The sequence below is a fragment of the Zeugodacus cucurbitae genome, chromosome 4, assembly GCF_028554725.1.
Source record: "Zeugodacus cucurbitae isolate PBARC_wt_2022May chromosome 4, idZeuCucr1.2, whole genome shotgun sequence".
Lineage (NCBI taxonomy): Eukaryota > Metazoa > Arthropoda > Insecta > Diptera > Tephritidae > Zeugodacus > Zeugodacus cucurbitae.
In genome coordinates, this window is record NC_071669.1 from 67,312,453 (window position 1) to 67,336,069 (window position 23,617).

A 23,617-nucleotide genomic window follows, 5' to 3' on the forward strand; every position below is an offset into this window, starting at 1 on the left:
AGCAGTCATTTGTAATTACTTGCAACTTTAAGACAAAGGCTGAGTTTGGCTAATACTTAGTAATACCATATTCGTCTATTATGTAGGCAGTTTAGTAGAGGCAGCGTTGGAAGTCGTACGCAGGTTGAAAAGGAGTGTCTTGTGGTATAAGCTCGAATTAATAAAAAGTTAAATCACTTAGTCGATGAGTTGAGGTAAGAGGTATTAAAGATCATCCTTAGATTTATCTGTTTTTTGTAAATTCTTGAGTTTTGGAAGTAATACTGGTGTATTCTACCGATAGATATTAAAGGTCATCCTTTGAATATGGATCCCAATCTTGCTTTTTGTCGATGAGTTCTGGAGGTAATTCTGATGTATTTTACAGAGAGATATTACTGATCATCCTTGGAATATGGAACCCAACCCTGCTTTTTGTTATTGAGTTCTGGAGGTAATTCTGTTGTATTCCATCGAGAGATATTACAGATAATTCTTTCAATATGGATCCAAATTCTGTTTTTGTCCATGAGCTCTGGAGGTAATTCTGGTGCATTCTGTCGAGAGATATTAAAGGTTATCCTTTGAATATGGATCCCAATTCAGTTTTTGGTTGATGACTTCTGGAGGTAGTTCTGGTGTATTCTGTCGAGAGATATTAAAGATCATCCTTTGAATATAGATCCCAATTCTGTTTTCGCCGATATGTTCTGGAGGTAATTCTAGTGCATTCTGTCGAGAGATATTAAATGCTATCCTTTGAATATGGATCTCAATTCATTTTTTTGTTGATGACTTTTGGAGGTAGTTCTGGTGGGAAATTCGGGAAACTCAAAACCACAATTGCTCAAGAGAGCAGATGATGTATAAAAAAGGGTATAAATAATATAAAATAAATAATTCGCTTCACACATACACATCATATATTCGCGTATATTCATTTCAATTTGTTCATTTATTTAAAAGTCAACTTCTTCGGAGCGTTTTCTTAAATTAAAACCAATTCAATGATAAATTGCTCAAGGCCACTGGCGTACGCTTAACATTGCGTTAGTGCGTCTTTTGCCATAAAAAACGAAGAGTTTTGTTGTAAACGATTAGCAATGCAGCTTTGTTGTAGCTGCCACTGAGTTAAAGTATTAGAATTGCAGAAATCTGTAGAAAACTTGTCTTGCGCATGCGTATAGGCTACATGCCATCGCGCCACCGGTCGTCACACAAAATTATGACAATGCGGCGATAGTAAAAATTTCTACATTATTTGCGTAAATCAGCGCATGCCAACAATTACCTGTACCAATAACGAACTAAGTACAAGTACATACATTTACATATCGTATGAGTACAGTATGAGTGGTAAGTAGTTGAGCCCCACCCGCGAGCCTGCTTGCATTTGCAATAAATAAAATGAAGCGGCGTGCAAACAAGTTGAACTGACTGCAGTCACAGCCACAGTCGGTGTTGGCGTCGCTGCGGCAGTTGCTGTTTTGCAAATTAGCTACGCTGCAGCAGTTGCTGGACACCACGGCGTATGAGTGTGCGCTTGCGCATGCATGCAGCATTGCGGCATGACGCCGCCATGGACCACTATGTGCATGTGTTACACTATTTGCGATTGCCAATTTGCAATGGCACGTCAAGTGAGTTTTCGGTCGTTGCATTTTTTATGCATTGCAGTTGCAGTTGCATTTGCTGCTATTGCTGCTGTTGTTGTTGCTAATGTAAATGTAAATGAAATTGAAAATGTTGTTGGCGCTTCTTCTTTTGCCTTACCTTATATGCTCGTCGTGCTATTTGCTTGGCGATTCTAAATGATTGCCATGGCGTATGCGTTGACGCGTGCCATGCCGTGCATTGATCAGTCAAGACTATAAAATGCATTTGCAGTGCACTGCAAAAATTATTCTTGTCTACCTTCGAGCGAGCAAGACGTGCAAATTACCGCATTAAATCGGTAGCGCTAAAAAGTTTTAGAATATACTAAATAATTAGAAAACACGCACGCAATCGCGACAATTTTTGTTTCGTCGTTCTAAGTTTTACTTCAACTTTTGCCAATATGAAATTGGTAAGTGAAAGTGTGCTTGTGCAGGATATCTACAAATGCCATTTGCAAGGATAATGGTTGGTTGTTAAGGCAGTTGTTAATGTGCATCTTTTTTTTCTTCTACAACTAGATGCTAGTCTTGAGTTTTTTGTGCCTGTTCGCCGGCAGTTTGGCTGCACCACAAGCTCCTGTTGAGATTTTAGAGCAAGAAGTGGATAACATCGGTCTCAACGGCTACAAGTTCAGGTAAGTTCAGCCAGTCAAATTGACGGGTTTTAACTGAAGTGCTAAGTGGTGAATTGCAATTTGTGAAATGTGCTTTGAAATGCAAGGAAAGAAAAAGAGTATTAATCCTTGAGCAGAGAGAGCATATTCTATAAATTTAGTATACCTGCGTTTGTTAGAAGATACGTATAAAAAGTTTTAGGATCACAAAATCGTCCCTCAAGAGTGTTGATTTAATGATATATTTTCTATCAGCAGGATTTCACGAAAAAGAAGTATCCAGTAATGCCTCGAATCAGTAAATAGTTTAGGTACAATTTCAAGCAACTTGTAGGCATGTGATATTGATCATAATTTAATGTATTAGATCTACAACTTTGCTTCCGCCGTTTTCCAATAGATGTCTCTAGGATCAAGCACTGGTCGATTAAATCGATTAAATCGTTTTATATCGATATTGGACATTTGTGTCAACATTAACCCAACAAAATATTTGTAGAGATCTGTTTGCATCCCAAACTTATTCTCAACTGAAAATGTCACTTTTTGAGACGAATTTTCGACATTTGCGGGAAATTTTGCCTTCCCTTATTTATTGTACCCTAATGTTCCCAAATTGCTAACTATTTCATAAATTACAACAAATATTAGCAGTCTTCGGCTCGACAAGCTTTGGAGTGTAGCCAATCGAACAAACTATACTATATGCTCAAACAAATGGGCAGCACTTGTGGCTGACAAGTCACAATTTATTTTAATGCTTAGTTTCGAGCGGCGTTCATATCTAACATTTTCTTTGATCATTTATAATTTATTTCAAGTTAAAAAATTATTTTTAACAATAATTTGTCCTTTGAACAATCTTTACTATTGTGAATGGTCTCAAATGGGTTTAACAAAACTTGGCAGCACTGAAGTTAGTGGCTATACAACTTTAATGAAGTATTTGTATATGCTTTTCTATGATAACTTTGTTGTTGGTTCCACATCGAAATTTGTTTATAAGAGAGCAACATACAAAGATAACGAGTAGAGAAAAGACCAAACGAAGACAGCTATTGACACAAATTATACTCTCTTCAGCAAATATGATCCCTAATTTGTGTTTAAGGACTAGCCAAATATATATTTATAGATTTACTTTTATATTACTGAAACTCTCATCTTCTCTTTTAGCTACAAACTGAGCGATGGCACAACTCGCACCGAAGAGGCTGTACTCAACAATGCTGGCACCGAAAACGAATCACTCTCTGTGCGCGGCAGTGTTTCATGGGTGGCGCCCGACGGAGTAACCTACACCATTAACTTTGTGGCCGATGAAAATGGCTTCCAACCAGAGGGTGCACATATACCAAAATAAGCTGATGATAATGATGGCATTCACATTAAGGTATACGGCACGGAACGAAATCATAGTAAAACTCATTAATAAATATAACGGTTCAAGTTAAGTTGTGCATTCATATTCGACATTATGAATGAAACACTTACTGGATGGAGATGTTGTAAATGCGTACAAGTTAGTAGAAGATGTTATGTGTGTGTGAAAAAAAACTTATTAAATATATAAATAAAAAAATTGTAACGGTCTCAGTCAGTGTCAAAAAACGTGACTTTTATTTCAAAATATTTTAAAATAGTTTTTAGAATTTTTTTTGTAATTTTTTCTGCATGCTCAGCCAACAATAGTAAAAAGGTATAAAAATAAATTTTAGATATCAACAGTGGGGCTCTTAAGCTTTCGGCAAATGTTCGCCCACCGGCTGGAAGCCATACTCATCGGCTGTGTAGCTTACGTGATAGGTGACACCATCGTCGCCAACATATTTGTAGGAACCCTCCACAACGATTGCCTCATCGTCGGTTCCGACATTTTTCAGCTGACCCTCCTCATCGTGTTGTGTGCCATCGCTTGTCTCGAAACCGTATTTGTAGCTTTCTGGCGCCACATTGACATCCTGGCGTACGATTTCCACCTGCGGTTCAGCTGGTGGTGCGGCGCTCGTGACCAAAGCGTGCGCCAACAAAAGTACAACGAATGCGAAAAGTGTTGTGAATTTCATGTTTTTGATTTTCCGATTTAGTTTAGTGTTCTTTAAAATGAAATATTTTTAAATTACAGCAAATTTTGGGAATTTCCAGCTGTCAAATGTTGCGTTATTTTGTGACTGTTGAAATGGAGCCAAATTCACCTTTTTATATGAAAACCCCGTTAATTTTTTCAGGCAAAGGTGTTAATTTTTGAAAAAACTAGCAAAAGAAATTGAAAAATAACAATTTTGTGATAACATGAAAAATTAGTTTACTAATTACAACGTAAATAGAATGAAGCTGGTTTTTTATTTGAAAATGGCAGTCTAAATTCATAGTATCAGTACTAGATTTTGTAGTAAATGATGTGAGTGGAAGAGACAGGGTTATAAGCTTTTCAAATTATGTAGATATTAGGTTTAGTATATTTCTAAGTTCCATACAAAAAAAAAAGTTGACGGAAAAGTTGACTTTGACTCTGAAAAGTGGTTAGTGAAAGCTCTAAATGTACTCAGAGAAAGCTCTAAAAATGGTTAGTGAAAGCTCTTCGCATTTAAAGCAAAAATGAAAATACTTTTCAGATCTCTTATTTTTCGCTCTTCCCTTTCAGTCGCTTATTCACTTGTGGTCAGTAAATCAAAAAACTTAAATAGAGTCACATCCCGGGAATGCGGCACAATCGTTTTCCTTTCATACCAAAGAAAGTGAAAGTGTTTAGTGAAAGCTCACCGTAGCTAAAAAAATAAAAACCTTTTGGAGAGCTTTTCACGCTCTTCATTCTCATTCTCTCACTTACTCATTTGACTAGAAATAAAGATTCATTATTATGTTTCTAAAACTAAGTATGAGTTGATGAAGTGGTATAACAAGAGCACTTTCATTCGATAGATAGGTCAGGTTCCGTGTAGCTTAGACTTCTAAAGGAATTTAATTAATTGGGATGCCTGAAAGAGTGAAAACATAAGCACGACAACTTACGTGTAATTTATTTCACTATTAAAGTTGGGTGCTTCGGGTATATTTATGCGGAGGTTTTTATGCGGTCACGAGCTGCCAACTCTATAGAATTCCTCAAAATTACTTGCCATTACAACAACTGTTTTAGTTTAATATTCCATATTAGTTGCGACGAACACTTTATTAGAAGTTTGACATATATCAGTACTTTGGTTCCTTAAGACTGCTTCTTATCTCTTAACAGTTTTATTGGCAGCCGGTTAGCAAACTCGAATCAGCAGTGAAAGTTCATCAAAAGCAAATCCAAAGCCATTATTTTATCTAGTCTGTAATTACAATTTTCGCCAAAGGTTGTGACGTCAATAATTGCATAATTTCAACAGTTCGTTGACCAGGGACTAAAATGGCAAGCCATAAAATTTTTTTTTATCAGATTTACAAAAGCTAGCGCTAGTGCTAGTGCGTATGAATATGTATGTATGTATAATTTTGTCACAGAAAAGTAACTTTTTTTATATGGAATTCAATTAAACAGGTTCCAATATGAGTTTCTAAGCCAAAGTCAATGTTAATATAGTTTATGTTAATTTGCAATTTAGCAAAACTCACACATGCACAGTTATGTGTATAGTTATGCAATGGATGAACAGAACGTATTTAGTCCGAAAATACAAAATCTAGTTTAGAATATATTAAAATTATATTAACGTTTTTTGTGCGATCGGCAAACTGAATTGAATTGCAGAATCGTGTATAAAAGCATCTGTCCGATCTAAACTGATCATCACACAGTTATTTGTTTCCGTAGTCGGCACAACAAGCAAACAACAAAAATTTTCAACATGAAATTCGTTATCGTTTTCGTCGCCCTCTTCGCTTTGGCTTTTGCCGCCCCCGCTGATGTCGAAGTCGTCGAATCGAGATCCGTTGTCGAGCCAGAGAGCTACGACTTTGCGTAAGTTAACAACAATGTGGTGAAAAAAGTCCTTATCTGAGATAATCCCAATCTGAGAGATATCTCACAAAATAATCAAAATGGATTGCAGAAACTACATCCAAGGATTATTAAATAATCAAATCTACTTTCGTTTGTATTTTTTAGCGTGAAGACCAGCGATGGTACCTCAAAGCAGGAATCTGGTTCAATCGTTAACCCAGGTGCTGAGGATGAACACATTTCTGCCCGCGGTTCATACTCTTTCGTCGCTGATGATGGTGTTACCTACACCGTCACCTATGTTGCTGATGAGAACGGTTTCCAACCATCAGGTGCTCATTTGCCCGTTGCCCCAGAAGCTTAAGTGATTTAATCATTAACTGAGTGTGGAACTGTTATTAGATATTAGGAATGAATGTTAAATAAATAAAAAACCGAACAAGTCGAACAAAATATTTTCTTTTATTAATTTGTAAAACGCAACGGGTTCCATAGAGAATCTAATACTGTGGGTGGTCTTCGAAAAATGGCTGATGACAGTAGAAATTTCTCATGCAGGAGCTAGAGATAGTTGGTATCCTCAGAAAAATATACTGTTCATACTGGAACGAAAAGTAAAGTTAGCTAGTTAATACATGGATAGGCTCTAATGGTTTCTGTATGATAAATTCACAAAATATCAATCAAACGACCATTTAGTTCTCCGTAATTATCCAGTAAAGATGTCCAGCATCAAATCTTGACATTCCGATTTATTTTCCGTATAAAGAGTGTGCGAATTTAACGGTACGGCGAGAGTTTTTAACATAGAAACATCTCATATATAGTTAAAAAGATTGTGTAAGCTGCATACCTGGATTAAGAACATAACCATTTTCGTTTGTGTTTTATAGTGTGAAGACTAGCGATGTGTTTCTATGATCCCAATTTTCTTATAAGCTTTGTGTTATGACTCATACATTTTTTATTAAAACGTTAATGGACATTAAAGCAAAAGTTTCATCTAAATGTCAGCTTATGCATTTTCAGGAATTTTTGGTCATCTTATATATTACACGAAGATATGTACTAAATGTTGTTGATGAGTTCGTTAGTAGTCGCTTGAGGTAAGTGGGGAAAAACACCTTTTTTTGCAATAGAGCAGTCTACAATGATGTTAAACTTCTTACTAACGAGCAATCTCTTGAGCTTTGAGAAGAATAATAAATCGCTGGGGCCAGAATATACGGATAATATGATTGATGTTATTCATCCAATGAAATAAGAGTAACACTTTCTACATCCTTAAATGAGTGAGCTGTTCCTCGATTTCATCATTCATAAATACTTTATAAGAAAGTCGTTCTTGAGGTAGTTTCTCTTTCATCTCGAAATATAGGTCTGATAACTATGCCAGCTAATTGATGAGGTTTCAAATTTGAATTTCTGTCAATTGGACGTCGTTATGGAAAATATAGTCATGTTTCATCATACATTATACAAACTTTTAATTGGTATTGGATTGCTGAACTCAAGAGCAAGGAGAGAAAATGATTTGACTTCCTTCGCAATATATTTTTAAATCGATTGGGATTTTATACCGGCATTCCAGCAAGATAAAATATGACTACATTCTTAGATATTGTACAACTAACTATTCAAGTGCCTATAGTTTCTAAAATAGCACATACAAGTTCGAAAAACTGAGAAAGGGCTATCTTACATATAGCCAAATGAGATTATCAATTGTCAAATGTGTTGCATTTGTTGTTGTTGTTGATAAACCTAGGAAGAACACCGAAAATCTAGTCGTATAAAACGAGATAATTTTATAATCTCGGATTATCCAAAGAGGAATTTTGTATGGGAAATCTCGTTTCTTAATTACAGTTTATCAATTTAACATCGAAAATGGAGATAATCTCGTTATATGTAAACATAGTATAAGATAATATGTAGAGTGTGTGATTGGCGTTGCGACCGTTTAGCCGGTTATAGCCGAATCGACGATAGTGCGCCACTTCTCTCTTTCCTTCGCAGTTCAGAGCCAGTTGGAGATCCCAAGTGTAACCAGGTCGCTCTCCACCTGGTCCCTCCAACGGAGTGGAGGCCTTCCACTTCGTCCATTCGGACAACATGACCTAGCTAGCGTAGCCGCTGTCCTTTTATTCGCTGAACAATGTCAATGTCGTCGAATAACTCGTACAGCGTCTGCGGTATTCGCCGTTGCCAATGTTCTGAGGACCATAAATCTTGCGCAAAATTTTCCTCTCGAAAACTCCTAGTGTCGTCCAAGCTTCTGCACCATAAAGCAGGATGGGAATGATAAGCGACTTGTAGAGTTTGATTTTGGTTCGTCGAGAGAGGACTTTACTGTTCAATTGCCTACTTAGTCCAAAGTAGCACCTGTTGGCAAGAGTTATTCTGCGCTGGATTTCGAGGCTGACATTGTTCGTGTTGTTGATGCTGGTTCCCAGATATACGAAACTATCTACTACTTCAAAGTTATGGCTGTCAACAGTGACGTGGGAGCCAAGACGCAAGTGCGCTGACTGTTAGTTTGATGACAGGAGATATTTCGTCTTGTCCTCATTCACCTCCAGACTCATTCGCTTCGCTTCCTTATCCAGGCGGGAAAAAGCAGAACTAACGGCGCGGTTGCTGCTTCCGATGATATCAATATCATCGGCGTACGCCAGGAGCTGTACACTCTTGTAGAAGATTGTACCTTCTCTATTTAGCTCTGCAGCTCTTATAATTTTTTCTAGAATCAAGTTAAAGAAGTCGCACGATAGTGAGTCACCTTGTCTGAAACCTCGTTTGGTATCGAACGGCTCGAAGAGGTCCTTCCCAATCATGACGGAGCTTTTGGTGTTGCTCAACGTCAACTTACACAGCCGTATTAGTTTTGCGGGGATACCAAATTCAGACATCGCGGCGTAAAGGCAGCTCCTTTTCGCTGCTTTGTTGTTCTTCAAGCGGGTAATTTCTATTCGAATTTCTTCATGGTCGGGTAATGGAACATCTGTTCCATCGTCATCGGATCGGGTTCGCCATCTCCTGGTGTTGTACTTTCACTGCCATTCAACAGATCGGAAAAGTGTTCCCTCCATAATCCCGGTATGCCCTGGACATCGGTTACCATATTACCACCTTGGTCTCTACATGAGGATGCTCCGGTCTTGAAACCTTCGTTAAGTCGCTTCATTTTTGCATAAAATTTTAGAGTAGTGTACTATTTAATCGACTATATTTTATAAATATATTTTATTTAAAAAAACACGACTGCTACTGCAGGGGGATACAATTTAAGGATAAGTTTTCTTAACGCTATTAACCAAAAAGTCAGATCCAATAAACCACTACTCTTCAATGATATCTTAAAGTATGAGATTGAGAAGTACGTTACAATTTACTTAGATAATTGTGTTAAATCCGAAAACCTAGAAAACCTTGAACCTTAAACCTTAAACCCTTTAAATTCCCTCTATTATATTTATTTAATAATCTCTTTAACTATAAATCGGTCCAGCTAATAAGCTTTAACTAGTTAATGCTAATGCTAGTATGCGTTTTATTGATATCCCTGTACAGGTAAATACATGTTTTACACACGGTTTAATGTGTTTTAAGAAAAAAGCTGAGTGGAATATACCAGTAGTTCAAGTTAAACGTATTTCGAGAAAATAAAACTATATTTAGACGTCATTGCATTTATAATTCTTTCGCTCTATCTTATTCCCTACATTGTTATGCATCTAAATAACACAAATTAGAAGAATTTCAGCAAAAGTCTATTTATAAAAAATCCTTAACAATTCTCATTTAGTCAAACTAGTTTTTTCATTTGCCGGCTTTAGACAATTGGCTAATCAAATTTAAGAATCAATATTTGTTTTCGTTTTATCTCCACGTACGTTTATTTGGCATTGCAGATGGCCGCTGCTAATCGCTGAATTTTTGCATAAAAGCACGAAGTGGTTTTGTCAACTACCACAGTTAGTAGTCTGATTCCGTCGTCTGCACAACAAGCAAACAAAAAATTATCAACATGAAATTCGTTATCGTTTTCGTCGCCCTCTTCGCTTTGGCTTTTGCCGCCCCCGCTGATGTCGAAGTCGTCGAATCGAGATCCGTTGTCGAGCCAGAGAGCTACGACTTTGCGTAAGTTAACAACAATATGGTGACAAAAGTCCTTATCTGAGATAATCCCAATCTGAGAGGTATCTCAGAAAATTATCAAAATGGATTGCAGAAACTACATACAAGGATTATTAAATAATCAAATCTACTTTCGTTTGCGTTTTATAGCGTGAAGACCAGCGATGGTACCTCAAAGCAGGAATCTGGTTCAATCGTTAACCCAGGTGCTGAGGATGAACACATTTCTGCCCGTGGTTCATACTCTTTCGTCGCTGATGATGGTGTTACCTACACCGTCACCTATGTTGCTGATGAGAACGGTTTCCAACCACAAGGTGCTCATTTGCCCGTTGCCCCAGAAGCTTAAGTCAACTTCTATTAACGAAGTGTATTTCCTTGGGACTGTTATTAGCGTTTAAGTGTAAAAAAGATGTTGAAGAAATAAAAGAGATTAATTAAAAATTCAAAAATATTTCGTTGATTTTATTCGTGTTAAACAGTTCATATTAAATTAAGTTAATCTGTTATTGACTTGAACTTTAAGACTCTAAGAAATATTGTTGTCAATTCCCTTGGAACATGAATATGAATTGATGTCCATAACTCGTCATTGAAGAAGCGAGTACAGGTTCTAGTTGTTTCAGCAATATGCTTATATTGCGCTTGTTTTGTATTCTGTCGATTTCACTTTACCCAGCTTATGTGGTTGAAATACCAAGGAAAAATGCTATGCGATTGTGATCTGTGGTAAACCCTGAATTTTTCTTAGTTCTGTCCGGAAGAATGTCCAGACTTGAGGTATTCCTCTAAGCCCTATTGCCATAGACTTAGTTTAATAGACAAACAAATAAGTTCTTCCCAAGTAGTGACAGTGTACACTTCTACTACTTCAGAGAGAATTATAAATCATCTAAGGGTTTCTTTATGAATTCTGACGTTTTTTAGGAATTTTTTTGACAAAACAATTTGAGATAGGACTTCTTTATATCTTAAGCTTTATAAATATTTATAGAAAATTGTTTTTAATTAAAAATGGCAGAAATATAATATAACCATTGGCGTGGACGAATTCTTCTGGAGCACTCATTGATGGTGTACATAATTTTTATCTAAAACGAGTAAAAAAATATTTTTCTTAAAAAGTTATACATTTTGAACAAAGTGACGAAACCTTATAAAAAAGGTTTTTTTTTTTCTCAAATGGAAGCACTTCAAAAATTTACTTTATATTTTGGGCTAAAAATACCGTATAAAAAAATTGGATAAAAAATTTATAGATTGAAGAAAAACATATAGAAAGATAGACCGCTCTATTTATAACTCGTCATACATTGATCTAAAAAAAATTAGGACATTTTAACGGAAAGGATAAACATATAAAACTAATAAAACGTGTAAAATTCAATATGAAATAAGTCTTTGAAAAAAGTCAGAATTTAGAACTTTTTGGATATTTTTGGCTCTTGATTTTCGGTTTATCCTATCGACAGTAATAAGAAATGCAATACAATGCTTTAACTTTGTCCACTTTGTATTGGATTTTTTTTTGTAAAATATATGAATTTTTTTTTATATTTTTCATGAACTTCCCCCTTTAAAATACTTCCAGATACATACCAAGTGAAATCTGAGAATTATATTCCGACATATCAGGTCTAGTCAAGAGATATTAAATATATGGCATTAGTAATCTTATCTATTCACTACAGCAACTAACCAGACAATTTTGTGTTTTCTTGCCTCAGCATTGCTTGAACACGGGTCGAAGATAGATATCAGGAGGCTGAAAATGTATATAGTATTTATGGTCCCGCAATTATAACAGTCCATCATGGGTATATTTGGGTATTATTGGTTTTGTCGATTTTGTTTCAATACATTTTATACGAGACGAGTTAAAATCCGTCTGTCCATCGATCCGCCCATCCGTCCGTCTGCCGTGCAACGGATAACTTGAGTAAAAATTACGGTAACTTGACGAATGGTTGACGATGTGATGAATGGTTGCTTTTAAAAATGGGTGAAATCGAAACAAATCCACGCCTACAAAATGGTGAAAACCGAAAACAGATAAAGTGTCATAACTAAGCCATAAATAAAGTTATGAATGTAGTATTTGGTACAGAGTATCACACTAGGAAAGTGCATATTTGAATGTACTTTTTTTTTGAAAAGTAATAACCACGCCCACCTCCCATACAAAGGTTGTGTTAAAAATTTATAAAAGTGCGTTAACTCACTAACGGGAAAAACCAGAAACACAAAATTTTACAAAAGAAGAAGCTGAAGTCAGATTAAAAAAAAAATGTAAAATGCCCACTTATGGGTCATAAACCATATCTCAGGAACTACTCGACCGATTTCAATGATATTTGGTATGTAATATTTTCTTAATACCCTGAAGAGATGGGCGGAACACACACTTACGTCCTATACAACTCAATTTCGAATTTCATCTGATTCCTTCACTTTATAATATATACATTAGAAACCAATGTAGATAGCGGAATAAAACTTACACAAATACTGTAATTGAGCTTTGGCAAGTTCTGGAAAAAGTGTCGAAATCAGACCCAGATAATGAACATGTGCCTAAGCGAAATTTTTCACCGAAAATATTGGCAAATCTCTCATTTTTTAATTCAATTCAGAGGAATCTTGTTTTTTTAATAGTGTGTCTCCCGAAAATGGTTAAATCGGGTCATAACTTCCCCTAGCTCCCATATACCTAATTAAATATCTTAGCCGAAATAAGTGAGCATATAGTCTTGAATATAGTGTACCTTGGTAGTGAAAATGAGTGAAATCGGATCAGGAATTACCTCAGCCTTCATATACTATACATAATGATTTTCGTTATTCTAGTGGACTTTGCATCCGAACTTAGCCTTTCCTTACTTGTGATATTTGGCAAAGCGTAAAACACCATTTGGAAAAGGATTAAAAAAAAGGGTCGAATAACAGAGGCCGACACAAACGATGTCAGGAAATTTTTGCTATATTTTTGGTGAGATTAGCATCATCTACTATGAGCTGCTGTGCAAGCTCTCTGAATTCAGATCTGTATTATCAATAATGGATCAACTGAAAGAATAAGTTGTCCAGAAGAGGCCTGCTGTGATCAATAGGAGAGGAAATTATTCCCAACAGAATGCGATTTATTTGGGTTTTCAAGTAAAGGTTTTTCACAAGGTCAAGGAAACGGTCGTTTTGATAATGCTTCACCTTTCAATGCTTATTACAAGTCTAATTAACTATTCTAACTCCGTTGTCGGAATATTATTGGAACTAAGGGTTCGGCGTTTCGATTACATATACATATGTATAGTAGTACCTGACTATTAACCGCGACTTCTAACTCATACCAGATGTAACCATTAAAGCCACGCACTAGAATTGACGTCAAAATGTTGCCGCCCATTTCCATATAAATGTTGTTATTCAAAGTTATAATTTATTTGTAATATAAATATGAATATATTCTATTTTTTAACTCTACTTGTTCTATGCTTTGGATGCTTCTTTCACTTTTTTTCTTTCCCCATTTGCATATTAAACGTCACTGATTAATATTGGTAGGCTTTTGCTAATTTTAGACAAAACATACATACGTATTTGCATAAAGTGGCTGATGCAAATCTTTCTTTAATACCAGCAAAACTTGTTTCACACGGTTTTTGTCTCACCAGACCATCAGCAGAAAAGCAGACAGCGATTACACGCGTGTTAAAGAATCACTAAAAAAATATAGTATATGCGCGTATGCCCTTTGTGGTTATTAATTTTTGATTTGTAAACTTTTGTATAAAAACATCTTGGTAGTTTTGAAGAGTCAACAGTTAGTCGTCTGATCTCGCAATCTGCACAACCAGCACAAAATTCAAAAACACACAATCAACATGAAATTCGTTATTGTTTTCGTCGCCCTCTTCGCTTTGGCCTTTGCCGCCCCCGCTGATGTCGAAGTCGTCGAATCGAGATCCGTTGTCGAGCCAGAGAGCTACGACTTTGCGTAAGTTATCAACAATGTGTGGCAAACGTCCTTATCTGACAGATATCTCACAAAATAATCAAAATGGATTGCAGAAACTGCATACAAGGATTATTGAATAATCAAATCTACTTTCGTTTGTGTTTTATAGCGTGAAGACCAGCGATGGTACCTCAAAACAAGAATCCGGTCAATTGGTTAACGCTGGTGCTGAGGATGAACACATTTCTGCCCGTGGTTCTTACTCTTTCGTCGCTGATGATGGTCAAACCTACACCGTCACCTATGTTGCTGACGAGAACGGTTTCCAACCACAAGGTGCTCATTTGCCCGTTGCACCTGAGGCATAAGCTGTTACGCCTTAATTGGACGTGATCTGTTATTTGTTTTGATAAAAATAAAAAAGAAATTTGATTGTTGAGCAATTAAATATATTTGTTTTATTGTATGTGTATTTTATTCATCAATTCAAAGATCAGAAACCCTTAATGTATATATAATCTAATAATGATGACCTAAACTAAGCGATTCGGAAATATTCCTATTTCATAGAAAAATGTGGTATTGTAATACAAGGTATTGCTAATTCCTTATTTCATGTTAAGTCTACTTAAATGCTCAAGGTCATTTGGGTCAAGCATATAGCGAGGAGGATGGGATCATGTGTTTTCGCTATATGTATGTGATTGGCGTTGCAACCGTTTAGCCGGTTATAGCTAAATCGACGATAGTGCGCCACCTCTCTCTCTCCTTCGCAGTTCGGCGCCAGTTGGTGATTCCAAGTGTAACCAGGTCGCTCTCCACCTGGTCCCTCCAACGGAGTGGAGGCCTTCCCCTTCCTCGGCTTCCTCCGGCGGGTACTGCATCGAAAACTTTCAGGGCTGGAGTGTTTTCGTCCATTCGGACAACATGACCTAGCCAGCGTAGCCGCTGTCTTTTTATTCGCTGAACTATGTCAATGTCGTCGTATAACTCGTACAGCTCATCGTTTGCGGTATTCGCCGTTGCCAATGTTCTGAGGACGATAAATCTTGCGCAAAATTTTCCTTTCGAAAAATCCCTAATTATTTAATTTTATTAATATAACAAAGAATTTGACCCACATATTCGTCATGTATATGGTATAAAGTCCATTGAAAGTTCCTAATATTAGTTATATGGGAGATAGGGAAGTCATGTCCCGATTTCACTAACTTTTGGCATGCAGACCTGTTATTAAAAGAAACATATTCAATTTCGGCAATTTTAGAAGGGCGATGCCACTCTTTAAATGGAGTATTTTTGTAAAGTTCTGTTCCGATATCTTCACTAGTGCTTACTTTATATATTGCCAAGTAAACGATTCAGATCGACTTCAAAGTTCTGGTATATGGGAAGTAGGCGTGGTTGTGAACCGATTTGTACTATTTTCACAACATATCATCAATTTCATTGAGATAGTTTCGGAGATATGGTTTTTAACCTATAAGTGGGCGGAATCACGCCCACTTCCCCAAAAAAATTACGCTCGCATATGCCCCTTCATAGAGCGATCCTTCATACCAAATTTTACTTCAATAGCTAAATTTATGGCTTAGTTCTAGCTCTTTATATGTTTTCAGTTATTGCCATTTTGTGGGCGTGGCAGTGGTCCGATTACGCCCAACTTCGAACTTAACCTTCTTATGGTGCCATGAAATACGCCTTCCAAGTTGCATCAACATTTACTCAAATTACAGCTTGCACGGACAGACGGACGGACAGACATCCGAATTTGAACTTTACTCGTCACTGTGATCACTTTGGTATATATAACCTAATATCTAACACGTTTAGTTTTAGGACTTACAACCAACCGTTATGTGGACAAATGTCTTTAGCAACTTTGTTGCGAGTTTATAAAAAGTTTAGAATTGAACTCGGCAATTCCCATTATTTTTTGAACACACTACGTACTATTGTTAGAACTCTGCTCGGTTCATTTGTGAGACAGTGCAATTTGTTGTACGATTAACGGTAAAAAATAATCTAAAACTACTAAGTAATAACTGTTAAAGTTGACGTGCAATCCCGAGTTGTACTCAATACTTTATAGAGTTCTCACAAATATTAATATTACTTTTTTTTAGCAAATTAAAGAAACGTGGAAATATGCACTTGTTTAGATCGTTAAACAAAATATAAAATTTTTCTATAGTTCTGTTTCAAACTATTATATTTAGGCTCTTAGATATAAGATACAACATGGTTCTCAAAGTATTGAAAAACACAGTTTTTTTGTATAAAAAATATAATAAAGCGTTTTTATTTAATTAACTCTCTCATTAATACTCTCACAAATCATGTATAAACAAAGAAAACTCCTTCGATATGTGTATCCCTTGAGTTGACTATTTAGGCAACAGGCAAATGAGCACCTTGTGGCTGGAATCCATTCTCATCGGCAATGTAGTTGACAGTGTAGACTTGACCATCGTCGGCAACAAAGCTGTATGAACCTCTGACGGAAATGGATTCCTCATCTGTGCCGATGTTGTTCAGTTGACCTTGTTCCTCGTGCTTGGAACCATCGCTGGTCTCATAACCGAAACGATAACCGTCTGGTTGCACATCGGAGTCCTGGCGCACAATTTCAACTTGCTGTGCTGGTGGAGCAGCCAAAGCCACGGCGAAGAGAGCAACGAAAACGATGACGAATTTCATTTTGATTTATTTTGTATGGTTTGTTGTTTTTTTATTTGGCAGCTATTTGCTGTGCTATGTTATCAACTGATGATGATTGAATGACATATTCATATTTGCTGGCATGCTATTTATACAATTACTAAATAATAATTTGAAGTTTATCTCCGCAATCGGCTTTAACGCATTTATTTCCTAGGTATTGTTGAGTTTAAATTAATAGCGTATTTAATTTTTTTTTCCTCGCCATATTTCTTCTATGTTCACGCAGGTTTTCATTGACTCTTGGCATGTTTACCTTTGGCGCTTTATGGTCTGTTGTATTGGTTGCCGCAGCAGCAGCAGCGTTGCAGCTTTTGTCTCGTAAACACATTTATGTTGGTTAGATCTTCTTCAGCGCGCAGAGTTTTTACTCTTTACAGATAACATTTGATTTGTTGTTCTTTTTGGCTGTGAGTTTTGAAAGAAGTGTATTTTTCATATTTCCTTTTACGAGAGTATTCAAAACAAAAAAAAATATATATATATAGTTTTAATAATCAAAAACAATTCCAAATCGGTATTTGTGTTACTATGTGCAGCTGGTAGTGCTAAACATTGTTTACTTTATGAAATCATAATTCACGCCTTCGCGTGTCTCCGCAAGGCTATGCAATTTTTAGTGTTTTAAGGTGTTGAATGACGAGGCGTATGCACAGTTACGGTTCGTTAGGAAACTTACTAAAATATTTAACAAATATGTATAAAGATGTGCACATAAAATAAATTAAAAAATATATTGATTTTGTGCAACTGAAGTCCGCAATAAAGCTACTGAAGTAAACACTGTGAATCTCACATAAATATTTCTCTAATTTAAAAACTTTGCTCTCTCAATAGTGTCTAATATTTTCGTGAAAGCTTGAGAATTCAGTGGAATTAAGCGGAATCATGACGTAATTATATTACGTTTACAATAAACGTAGCGTGACCACAGAGAATACTGGATAATAGAGCAACAGCCTCGTCCAATATAATTTTTCATACTTTCTTTGACAGACAACCACATAATTTCGTGACATCACGTTCGAGAGTATGTGATGGTCGACTTTATCATTTCAATAAAAATTTTACAGTTCGTTTCGTTTTTGACGTATCACTAAAACAAATAATACGTTGCCACCGAAATGAAAATAACTAAATATAAGCGAGTAATACTTATGAGACTTAGAAACGTAGAAATACTAAATAATATAGGGGAGTTCAAAATACTTATATAAAGTATAGACACATTAAACAAGTAAGGAAAGGATAAGTTCGGGTGCAACCGAACATTTTATACTCTCGCAATTTATTGCTATATTTTTATTAAGATAACACCAAAATTTACTCATAAATTCGGCATAAAGTTTAATAGAATAACGGCAATCGTCATATATAGTACATGAGGGCTGAGGTAATTCCTGAACCGATTTCATTCATTTTCACCAGCAAACACTATATTCAAGACTATACGCCCACTTAATTTTGCTAAGGTATCTCACATATTAACCAATACATATATGCGGAATAAAGCCCAACGTATTTTTGAAAAACCTATAATTAGGTATATGGGAGCTAGGGGATGTTATAACCCGATTTTAATAATTTTTGGAATAGAGATACACTATTAGCAGAAACAAATTTACTCTGATTTACATTAAACTATCTTAGAGATTTACGCATATTATCGGTTAAAATTTACCCTTAGGCGCTGAGTTTATCATGTTCGATATCTGGGGCCTTGAAAAGTTATGGTCAAATTTCGACAATTGTTTTAACCAGTGAAGCCAGAGATGATATGCAGTATTTGTGTAAAGTTTTATTTCGCTATCTTCATTGGTTCTATGGGTTTTATGGTCGTCAGCTTATGTTTGCTTCCGATTCTGTTGGCTTTTCCTTGCCTTGATTAAAACACGTGTTTCGACTTTTATCTATACTAATACTTTTATTCGAAAAGTGGCGTGTTCTGGATGAATATGTGTAAAGGAATGAAAGTGGTGTGATCTCTGCAAGAATGCGCGGAAGAATGAGAATGAAAGAATAATGACAGTTCTGCTAACTGCAGTGCAGATAAATTAATGAGTACTGCCAAACCATCGGATTGATAGTGCTGCCCTTGGGTTTTAGGTGTGTTCGCGTACTATACTGCCACAGTTCCTTATGTATACATTATAAAAGGGAGGAATCAGATGGAATTCGATATTGAGTTAAATGGAAAGTAGTCGTGCTTGTGAACCGATTTCGTTCGTTTCATTATTTATCCGCGTTATCAGGGTGTCAAGAAAATACTATATACCGAATTTCATTCGAATCGACCGAGTAGTTCCAGAGATATGGTTTTTGACCCATAAGAGGGCGATGCCTTCTGCTATTTCTTCTGTAAAATTTAGTGTATCTGACGATGAGCTGTACGATTTATACGATGTACGACACTGACCTAGTTCAGCGAATAAAAAGACAGCGGCTACGCTGGCTAGGTCATGTTGTACGAATGGATGAAAACACTCCAGCTCTGAAAGTGTTCGATGCAGTACCCGCTGGAGGAAGCCGCGGAAGAGGACGACCTCCACTCCGGTGGAAAGACCAAGTGCAAAGTGACCTGGCTTCACTTGGTGTTTCCAGTTGGCGCCAAAAAGCAAAAAGCAGGAACGAGTGGCGCGCTCTGGTGGATTCGGCTATAATCGCTTAAACGGTTTCTACGCCAAATATATATATATATATATGTATATATTAAGTTTGGTTTATATAGCTTTAGTAGCTTGCGAGATAAATACAAATAACCTATTTAGAGGAGGGGCCATACCCACTTCCGCAAAAAAATACATCCGAATATGTTCCTTCCTCCTGCGACCCTCTTTTTATAAAATTTTACTTTAAAACGTTATTTATGGTTTAGTTATGACACTTTATAAGTTTTTGGTTTTCGCCATTTTGTGGGCGTGGCAATGGTCCGATTTCGCCCATTTTCAATACCAACCTCCTCAGGGTGCTAAGGGAGAAAGTGTACCCAGTTTCGTCAAGATATCTTAATTGTTACTCAAGTTATCCGTTGCACGGACAGACGGACGAACGAACAGACATACAACCGGATTTCAACTCCTATATAACCCTATATCTGACCTTTTTAGTTTTATGACTTACAAACAACTGTTATGTGAACAAAACTATAATACTCTCTAAGCAAGTTATGTTGCGAGAGTATAAAAGGTATATTTAAAATACGCTTAAAAAGACTTTCATTTAACAACGATCTCCTTATTCATATTTGTACAAAATCTCCTTCTAGAATAATGCATTTGTTGTAAGAGTCTTTCAACATATCGATAGCGGTTCGATAGTGTGAAGAACAATGTTCGGTTTTTAGACGTGTGATTTTCCATAGAGACCGACCGATTAGTCGGCCTTAGCATCGGCATCGGTCATATTTAGCCGATTCTTTCCGATTCCTTACACTTCTTGTGTTAATTGAATCAATGTTTTGTCTTTTATTTTTTGATTCCATTAAAGATTAAAATACAAATTCTTCTGTTCACCTTCTCAAACACAGTTTAATTCATGTTTGACTGAAGTCCAGTATAAAGAAATCCTAAACTTTTTGCGATTTCGAAGATATTGCCTCGCTCATAAAAACATTGGTGGGCAAAAACGAGTTTTCTCTTGAGATGAATTTTTCACAAGCAACATCATTCACCATTGACAGCAACTTGGGGCCGAACTATTAAGGGGCTGCAAAAAAACCTACAAAACACGCTCCTGGAGTTTATATCAAGTTACTGTCGACATTCGTGGCCTGGCGTTGTCCTGATGGAACAAAATTCTTTCCCTGTTGGCCAATTGTTTCCATCGGTCGCATTGTTCACAGTACAGGTTAGAATTAAGTTTAGCTGTAGCGACTTTTCTATAGAAATACACATTTGATTCTGAAATTTATTGATTTTATTGCGATTTAGCAGGGATGGACAAATAGATTGATAGGATTTGGTCCATGATATAAACACCTCGTCAAATAACTAAAGCCATTTATTGGAAAAATAATTAACTTATTTTCATTGAACATACTATTTTCGATTATTGGCCTCAAAGCTCCTATTTGTCTTTAAATGGAAAAGGAAAGTACAGCTATTTGCTGTTGTTTTGATTTTGATATTATATTAATTTGTAAATAAATTTGTTCGTGAAAGAATCAGCATCGGCATCGGCCAAAAATTGGGAACCGGTCGGACACTAGTATGTAATGAGGCAATCTTTTTTTCGAAGTTGGTATTTTTGATAACTGTTACTTGATTTATACTCAGTTTGGTTTGTCATTTCATAATGAACTCCTTTTGTTTTACCATTACGTTAGTTTTTTAAAAAGTAAATAATATGTTTTTTTTTTCATTAATCATTTATTCAACATCGCTTTACTTATAATCTAATAACACTTCCACCAATTCAAACTCAATTAATGAGAATGAAACTTAAGCCTCAGGGGCGACGGGCAAATGAGCACCTTGTGGTTGGAAACCGTTCTCATCAGCAACATAGGTGACGGTGTAGGTTTGACCATCATCAGCGACGAAAGAGTATGAACCGCGGGCAGAAATGTGTTCATCCTCAGCACCTGGGTTGACCAATTGACCGGATTCTTGTTTTGATGTACCATCGCTGGTCTTCACGCTATAAAATATAAACGAAGATTGATTAGATCCTTAATCCATGCATGAGGTGTGCGAAATCTTCTTTGATAATTTTCTGAGATATCTCTCAGAGTGGGATTATCGCAGATAAGGACTTTTGTGTCCTATTGTTGTTAACTTACGCAAAGTCGTAGCTCTCTGGCTCGACAACGGATCTCGATTCGACGACTTCGACATCAGCGGGGGCAGCAAAGGCCAAAGCGAAGAGGGCGACGAAAACAATAACGAATTTCATGTTGATAATTGTTGGTTTGTTTGTTTTGCTGGTTGTGCAAATGCCGGAATCAGACTACTGAGTGTTGTAATCCGTAGGCTGATTCTTTGCTTTTATACTTGCGATGCGTGGCGACAAATTGTGTTTGCCGAATTCATAAAATATAACTAACAAATGAATTTTATTAATTCTTAAACTTGATTTGTCTTCGCATTTTGTTGTTGTCATATATGCTAATTAACTAGACGAACTGGCGTAACTAAATTGTGTAAAATTTGAAATGTGTTCATGTGTGCAGTAGCATAGGCATATATACATCGGTAGATATGTTCGTATGTATGTAGTATATAGTGCGCAGGGATAACATTGATATATTTTTTATATGATCACCATATGTTGCTTTTTTTAATTCGCTAAACTTGCCGACGCTCACAATATATAAACAAAAGTTATGTGAATTATGTGTTTATGCTTAAGCCTAGATTTGCTTCAAAATCATAAATGCTAATATTTCTGTTTATAATCGCAGTTCTTTGTGGTAATATTTATACATATTTTTTTCTAGTTCTTAATCTCTTTTAAAGATTTTGTCAAATCAGCATTTTGTTTTCTAAGTATATTGGAGAAATTTTGCTTATCTTTTTGGTTTCATTTATGCATTTATGTTTATCAGTTTGTATATCTGTCATGGATTCTAGTATTCTATTAAAAAAATAAACATAAAATTGCGCAAATTTTTGGAAATTTTTGGCTAAAAATAGCGAACGAGTTACAAAACACAATCTTCATACCCTGAGCATGGTATATTAAGTTGGTCACGAAGTTTGTAACACCCAGAAGGAAGCGTCGGTGGCCCTATAAAGTATATATATAAATGATCAGTATGTTGAACTGAGTCGATTTAGCCATGTCCGTCTGTCTGTATATATACGAACTAGTCCTTCAGTTTTTAAGATATCGTGAAATTTTGCAGATGTTATTTTCTCTTCAAGAAGCTGCTCATTTGTCGGAACTGCCGATATCGGCTATATGATAGCTGCCATACAAACTGAACGATCGGAATCAAGGGCTTGTATGGAAAACTTCCGCATTTTACTACATATCTTCACGAAATTTGGTGTGAGTTATTGTTCCTAGAAATAATTTAATCTCCGAAAAAATTGTTCAGATCGGTTCACTATAGCATATAGCTGCCATACAAACTGAACGATCGGAATCAATGCCTTGTATGGAAAATTTTCGCATTTGACGTGGTATCTTCACGAAATTTGACATGGATTACTGCATAAGGTAATAATATAATCTCCGAAAGAATTGTTCAGATCGGTTAACTATATAAATTTAATGTTTCTAGCAAACAACCCGGCTAAAAAGAATTAGTAAAATGTTTTCTTTTTTTACTCACTTTTTCTTACGTCTTTAGATTTGCTTAAACACATAGTTACTAAAAGAAATGCACCTGTGAAGGGTATATAAGCTTCGGTACAGCCGAACGTTTTTTCTTGTTTTTCTCTTTCTTCTTCATCTGTGAAAGGTCCATGCCTTCACTATGACATATTCGTGATATTCGATAACAAATTGCTATTTTTAACAAGATTATATATATATTTTTTTTTCGGTTGCACCGCTCAAGTCTTGTTCTTATAAAAGTGGATTCTCGAACAGCGTCAAATATGTAATGAATTTGCTGCTTTATACTATGGAAAGTTACTTTCAAACAAGCTTTTGATTAACTGATTTCATGAAGTAC

The 23,617-nt window shown here is 36.0% G+C and overlaps 7 protein-coding genes across 7 annotated transcripts; 4 read left to right on the forward strand and 3 right to left on the reverse strand.

Moving 5' to 3' along the window:
* Nucleotides 1–1,869: 1,869 nt before the first annotated feature.
* Nucleotides 1,870–3,634, forward strand: LOC105214416 (endocuticle structural protein SgAbd-6). The gene is made up of 3 exons (XM_011187833.3): nucleotides 1,870–2,047; nucleotides 2,157–2,272; nucleotides 3,428–3,634. Exons 1-3 carry the CDS (start codon nucleotides 2,039–2,041, stop codon nucleotides 3,612–3,614), a joined length of 312 nt encoding a protein of 103 aa, XP_011186135.1. The 5' UTR covers nucleotides 1,870–2,038; the 3' UTR covers nucleotides 3,615–3,634.
* Nucleotides 3,626–4,478, reverse strand: LOC105214415 (larval cuticle protein 65Ag1-like). The gene has a single exon (XM_011187817.3). It carries the CDS (start codon nucleotides 4,315–4,317, stop codon nucleotides 3,988–3,990), a length of 330 nt encoding a protein of 109 aa, XP_011186119.2. The 5' UTR covers nucleotides 4,318–4,478; the 3' UTR covers nucleotides 3,626–3,987.
* Nucleotides 4,479–6,014: 1,536 nt separating this feature from the next.
* LOC105214392 (larval cuticle protein 65Ag1) lies at nucleotides 6,015–6,632 on the forward strand. Its single transcript, XM_011187779.3, has 2 exons — nucleotides 6,015–6,197; nucleotides 6,345–6,632. Exons 1-2 carry the CDS (start codon nucleotides 6,085–6,087, stop codon nucleotides 6,541–6,543), a joined length of 312 nt encoding a protein of 103 aa, XP_011186081.1. The 5' UTR covers nucleotides 6,015–6,084; the 3' UTR covers nucleotides 6,544–6,632.
* A 3,504-nt stretch (nucleotides 6,633–10,136) lies between these two features.
* Nucleotides 10,137–10,771, forward strand: LOC105214401 (larval cuticle protein 65Ag1). Its single transcript, XM_011187791.3, has 2 exons — nucleotides 10,137–10,322; nucleotides 10,470–10,771. Exons 1-2 carry the CDS (start codon nucleotides 10,210–10,212, stop codon nucleotides 10,666–10,668), a joined length of 312 nt encoding a protein of 103 aa, XP_011186093.1. The 5' UTR covers nucleotides 10,137–10,209; the 3' UTR covers nucleotides 10,669–10,771.
* Nucleotides 10,772–14,118: 3,347 nt separating this feature from the next.
* On the forward strand, nucleotides 14,119–14,722 carry LOC105214409 (larval cuticle protein 65Ag1-like). Its single transcript, XM_011187801.3, has 2 exons — nucleotides 14,119–14,313; nucleotides 14,444–14,722. The coding sequence occupies exons 1-2, from the start codon at nucleotides 14,201–14,203 to the stop codon at nucleotides 14,640–14,642; spliced, it is 312 nt and encodes a 103-aa protein (XP_011186103.2). The 5' UTR covers nucleotides 14,119–14,200; the 3' UTR covers nucleotides 14,643–14,722.
* A 1,822-nt stretch (nucleotides 14,723–16,544) lies between these two features.
* Nucleotides 16,545–17,004, reverse strand: LOC105214382 (larval cuticle protein 65Ag1). Its single transcript, XM_011187768.3, has one exon. It carries the CDS (start codon nucleotides 16,972–16,974, stop codon nucleotides 16,666–16,668), a length of 309 nt encoding a protein of 102 aa, XP_011186070.2. The 5' UTR covers nucleotides 16,975–17,004; the 3' UTR covers nucleotides 16,545–16,665.
* A 4,338-nt stretch (nucleotides 17,005–21,342) lies between these two features.
* LOC105214358 (larval cuticle protein 65Ag1-like) lies at nucleotides 21,343–21,964 on the reverse strand. The gene is made up of 2 exons (XM_011187737.3): nucleotides 21,776–21,964; nucleotides 21,343–21,633 (listed from the first exon to the last, which is right to left on the reverse strand). The coding sequence occupies exons 1-2, from the start codon at nucleotides 21,886–21,888 to the stop codon at nucleotides 21,435–21,437; spliced, it is 312 nt and encodes a 103-aa protein (XP_011186039.1). The 5' UTR covers nucleotides 21,889–21,964; the 3' UTR covers nucleotides 21,343–21,434.
* Between the last annotated feature and the right edge of the window lie 1,653 nt (nucleotides 21,965–23,617).

Coding starts and splice junctions, on each gene's coding strand:
- LOC105214392 (XM_011187779.3), top strand. CDS start 6,085: ATGAAATTCGTTATCGTTTTCGTCGCCCTCTTCGCTTTGGCTTTTGCC. Junction 6,198..6,344: donor CCAGAGAGCTACGACTTTGC/GTAAGTTAACAA, acceptor TGTATTTTTTAG/CGTGAAGACCAGCGATGGTA.
- LOC105214409 (XM_011187801.3), top strand. CDS start 14,201: ATGAAATTCGTTATTGTTTTCGTCGCCCTCTTCGCTTTGGCCTTTGCC. Junction 14,314..14,443: donor CCAGAGAGCTACGACTTTGC/GTAAGTTATCAA, acceptor TGTGTTTTATAG/CGTGAAGACCAGCGATGGTA.
- LOC105214401 (XM_011187791.3), top strand. CDS start 10,210: ATGAAATTCGTTATCGTTTTCGTCGCCCTCTTCGCTTTGGCTTTTGCC. Junction 10,323..10,469: donor CCAGAGAGCTACGACTTTGC/GTAAGTTAACAA, acceptor TGCGTTTTATAG/CGTGAAGACCAGCGATGGTA.
- LOC105214415 (XM_011187817.3), bottom strand. CDS start 4,317: ATGAAATTCACAACACTTTTCGCATTCGTTGTACTTTTGTTGGCGCAC.
- LOC105214416 (XM_011187833.3), top strand. Junction 2,273..3,427: donor CTCAACGGCTACAAGTTCAG/GTAAGTTCAGCC, acceptor CTTCTCTTTTAG/CTACAAACTGAGCGATGGCA.
- LOC105214358 (XM_011187737.3), bottom strand. CDS start 21,888: ATGAAATTCGTTATTGTTTTCGTCGCCCTCTTCGCTTTGGCCTTTGCT. Junction 21,634..21,775: donor CCAGAGAGCTACGACTTTGC/GTAAGTTAACAA, acceptor TATATTTTATAG/CGTGAAGACCAGCGATGGTA.
- LOC105214382 (XM_011187768.3), bottom strand. CDS start 16,974: ATGAAATTCGTCATCGTTTTCGTTGCTCTCTTCGCCGTGGCTTTGGCT.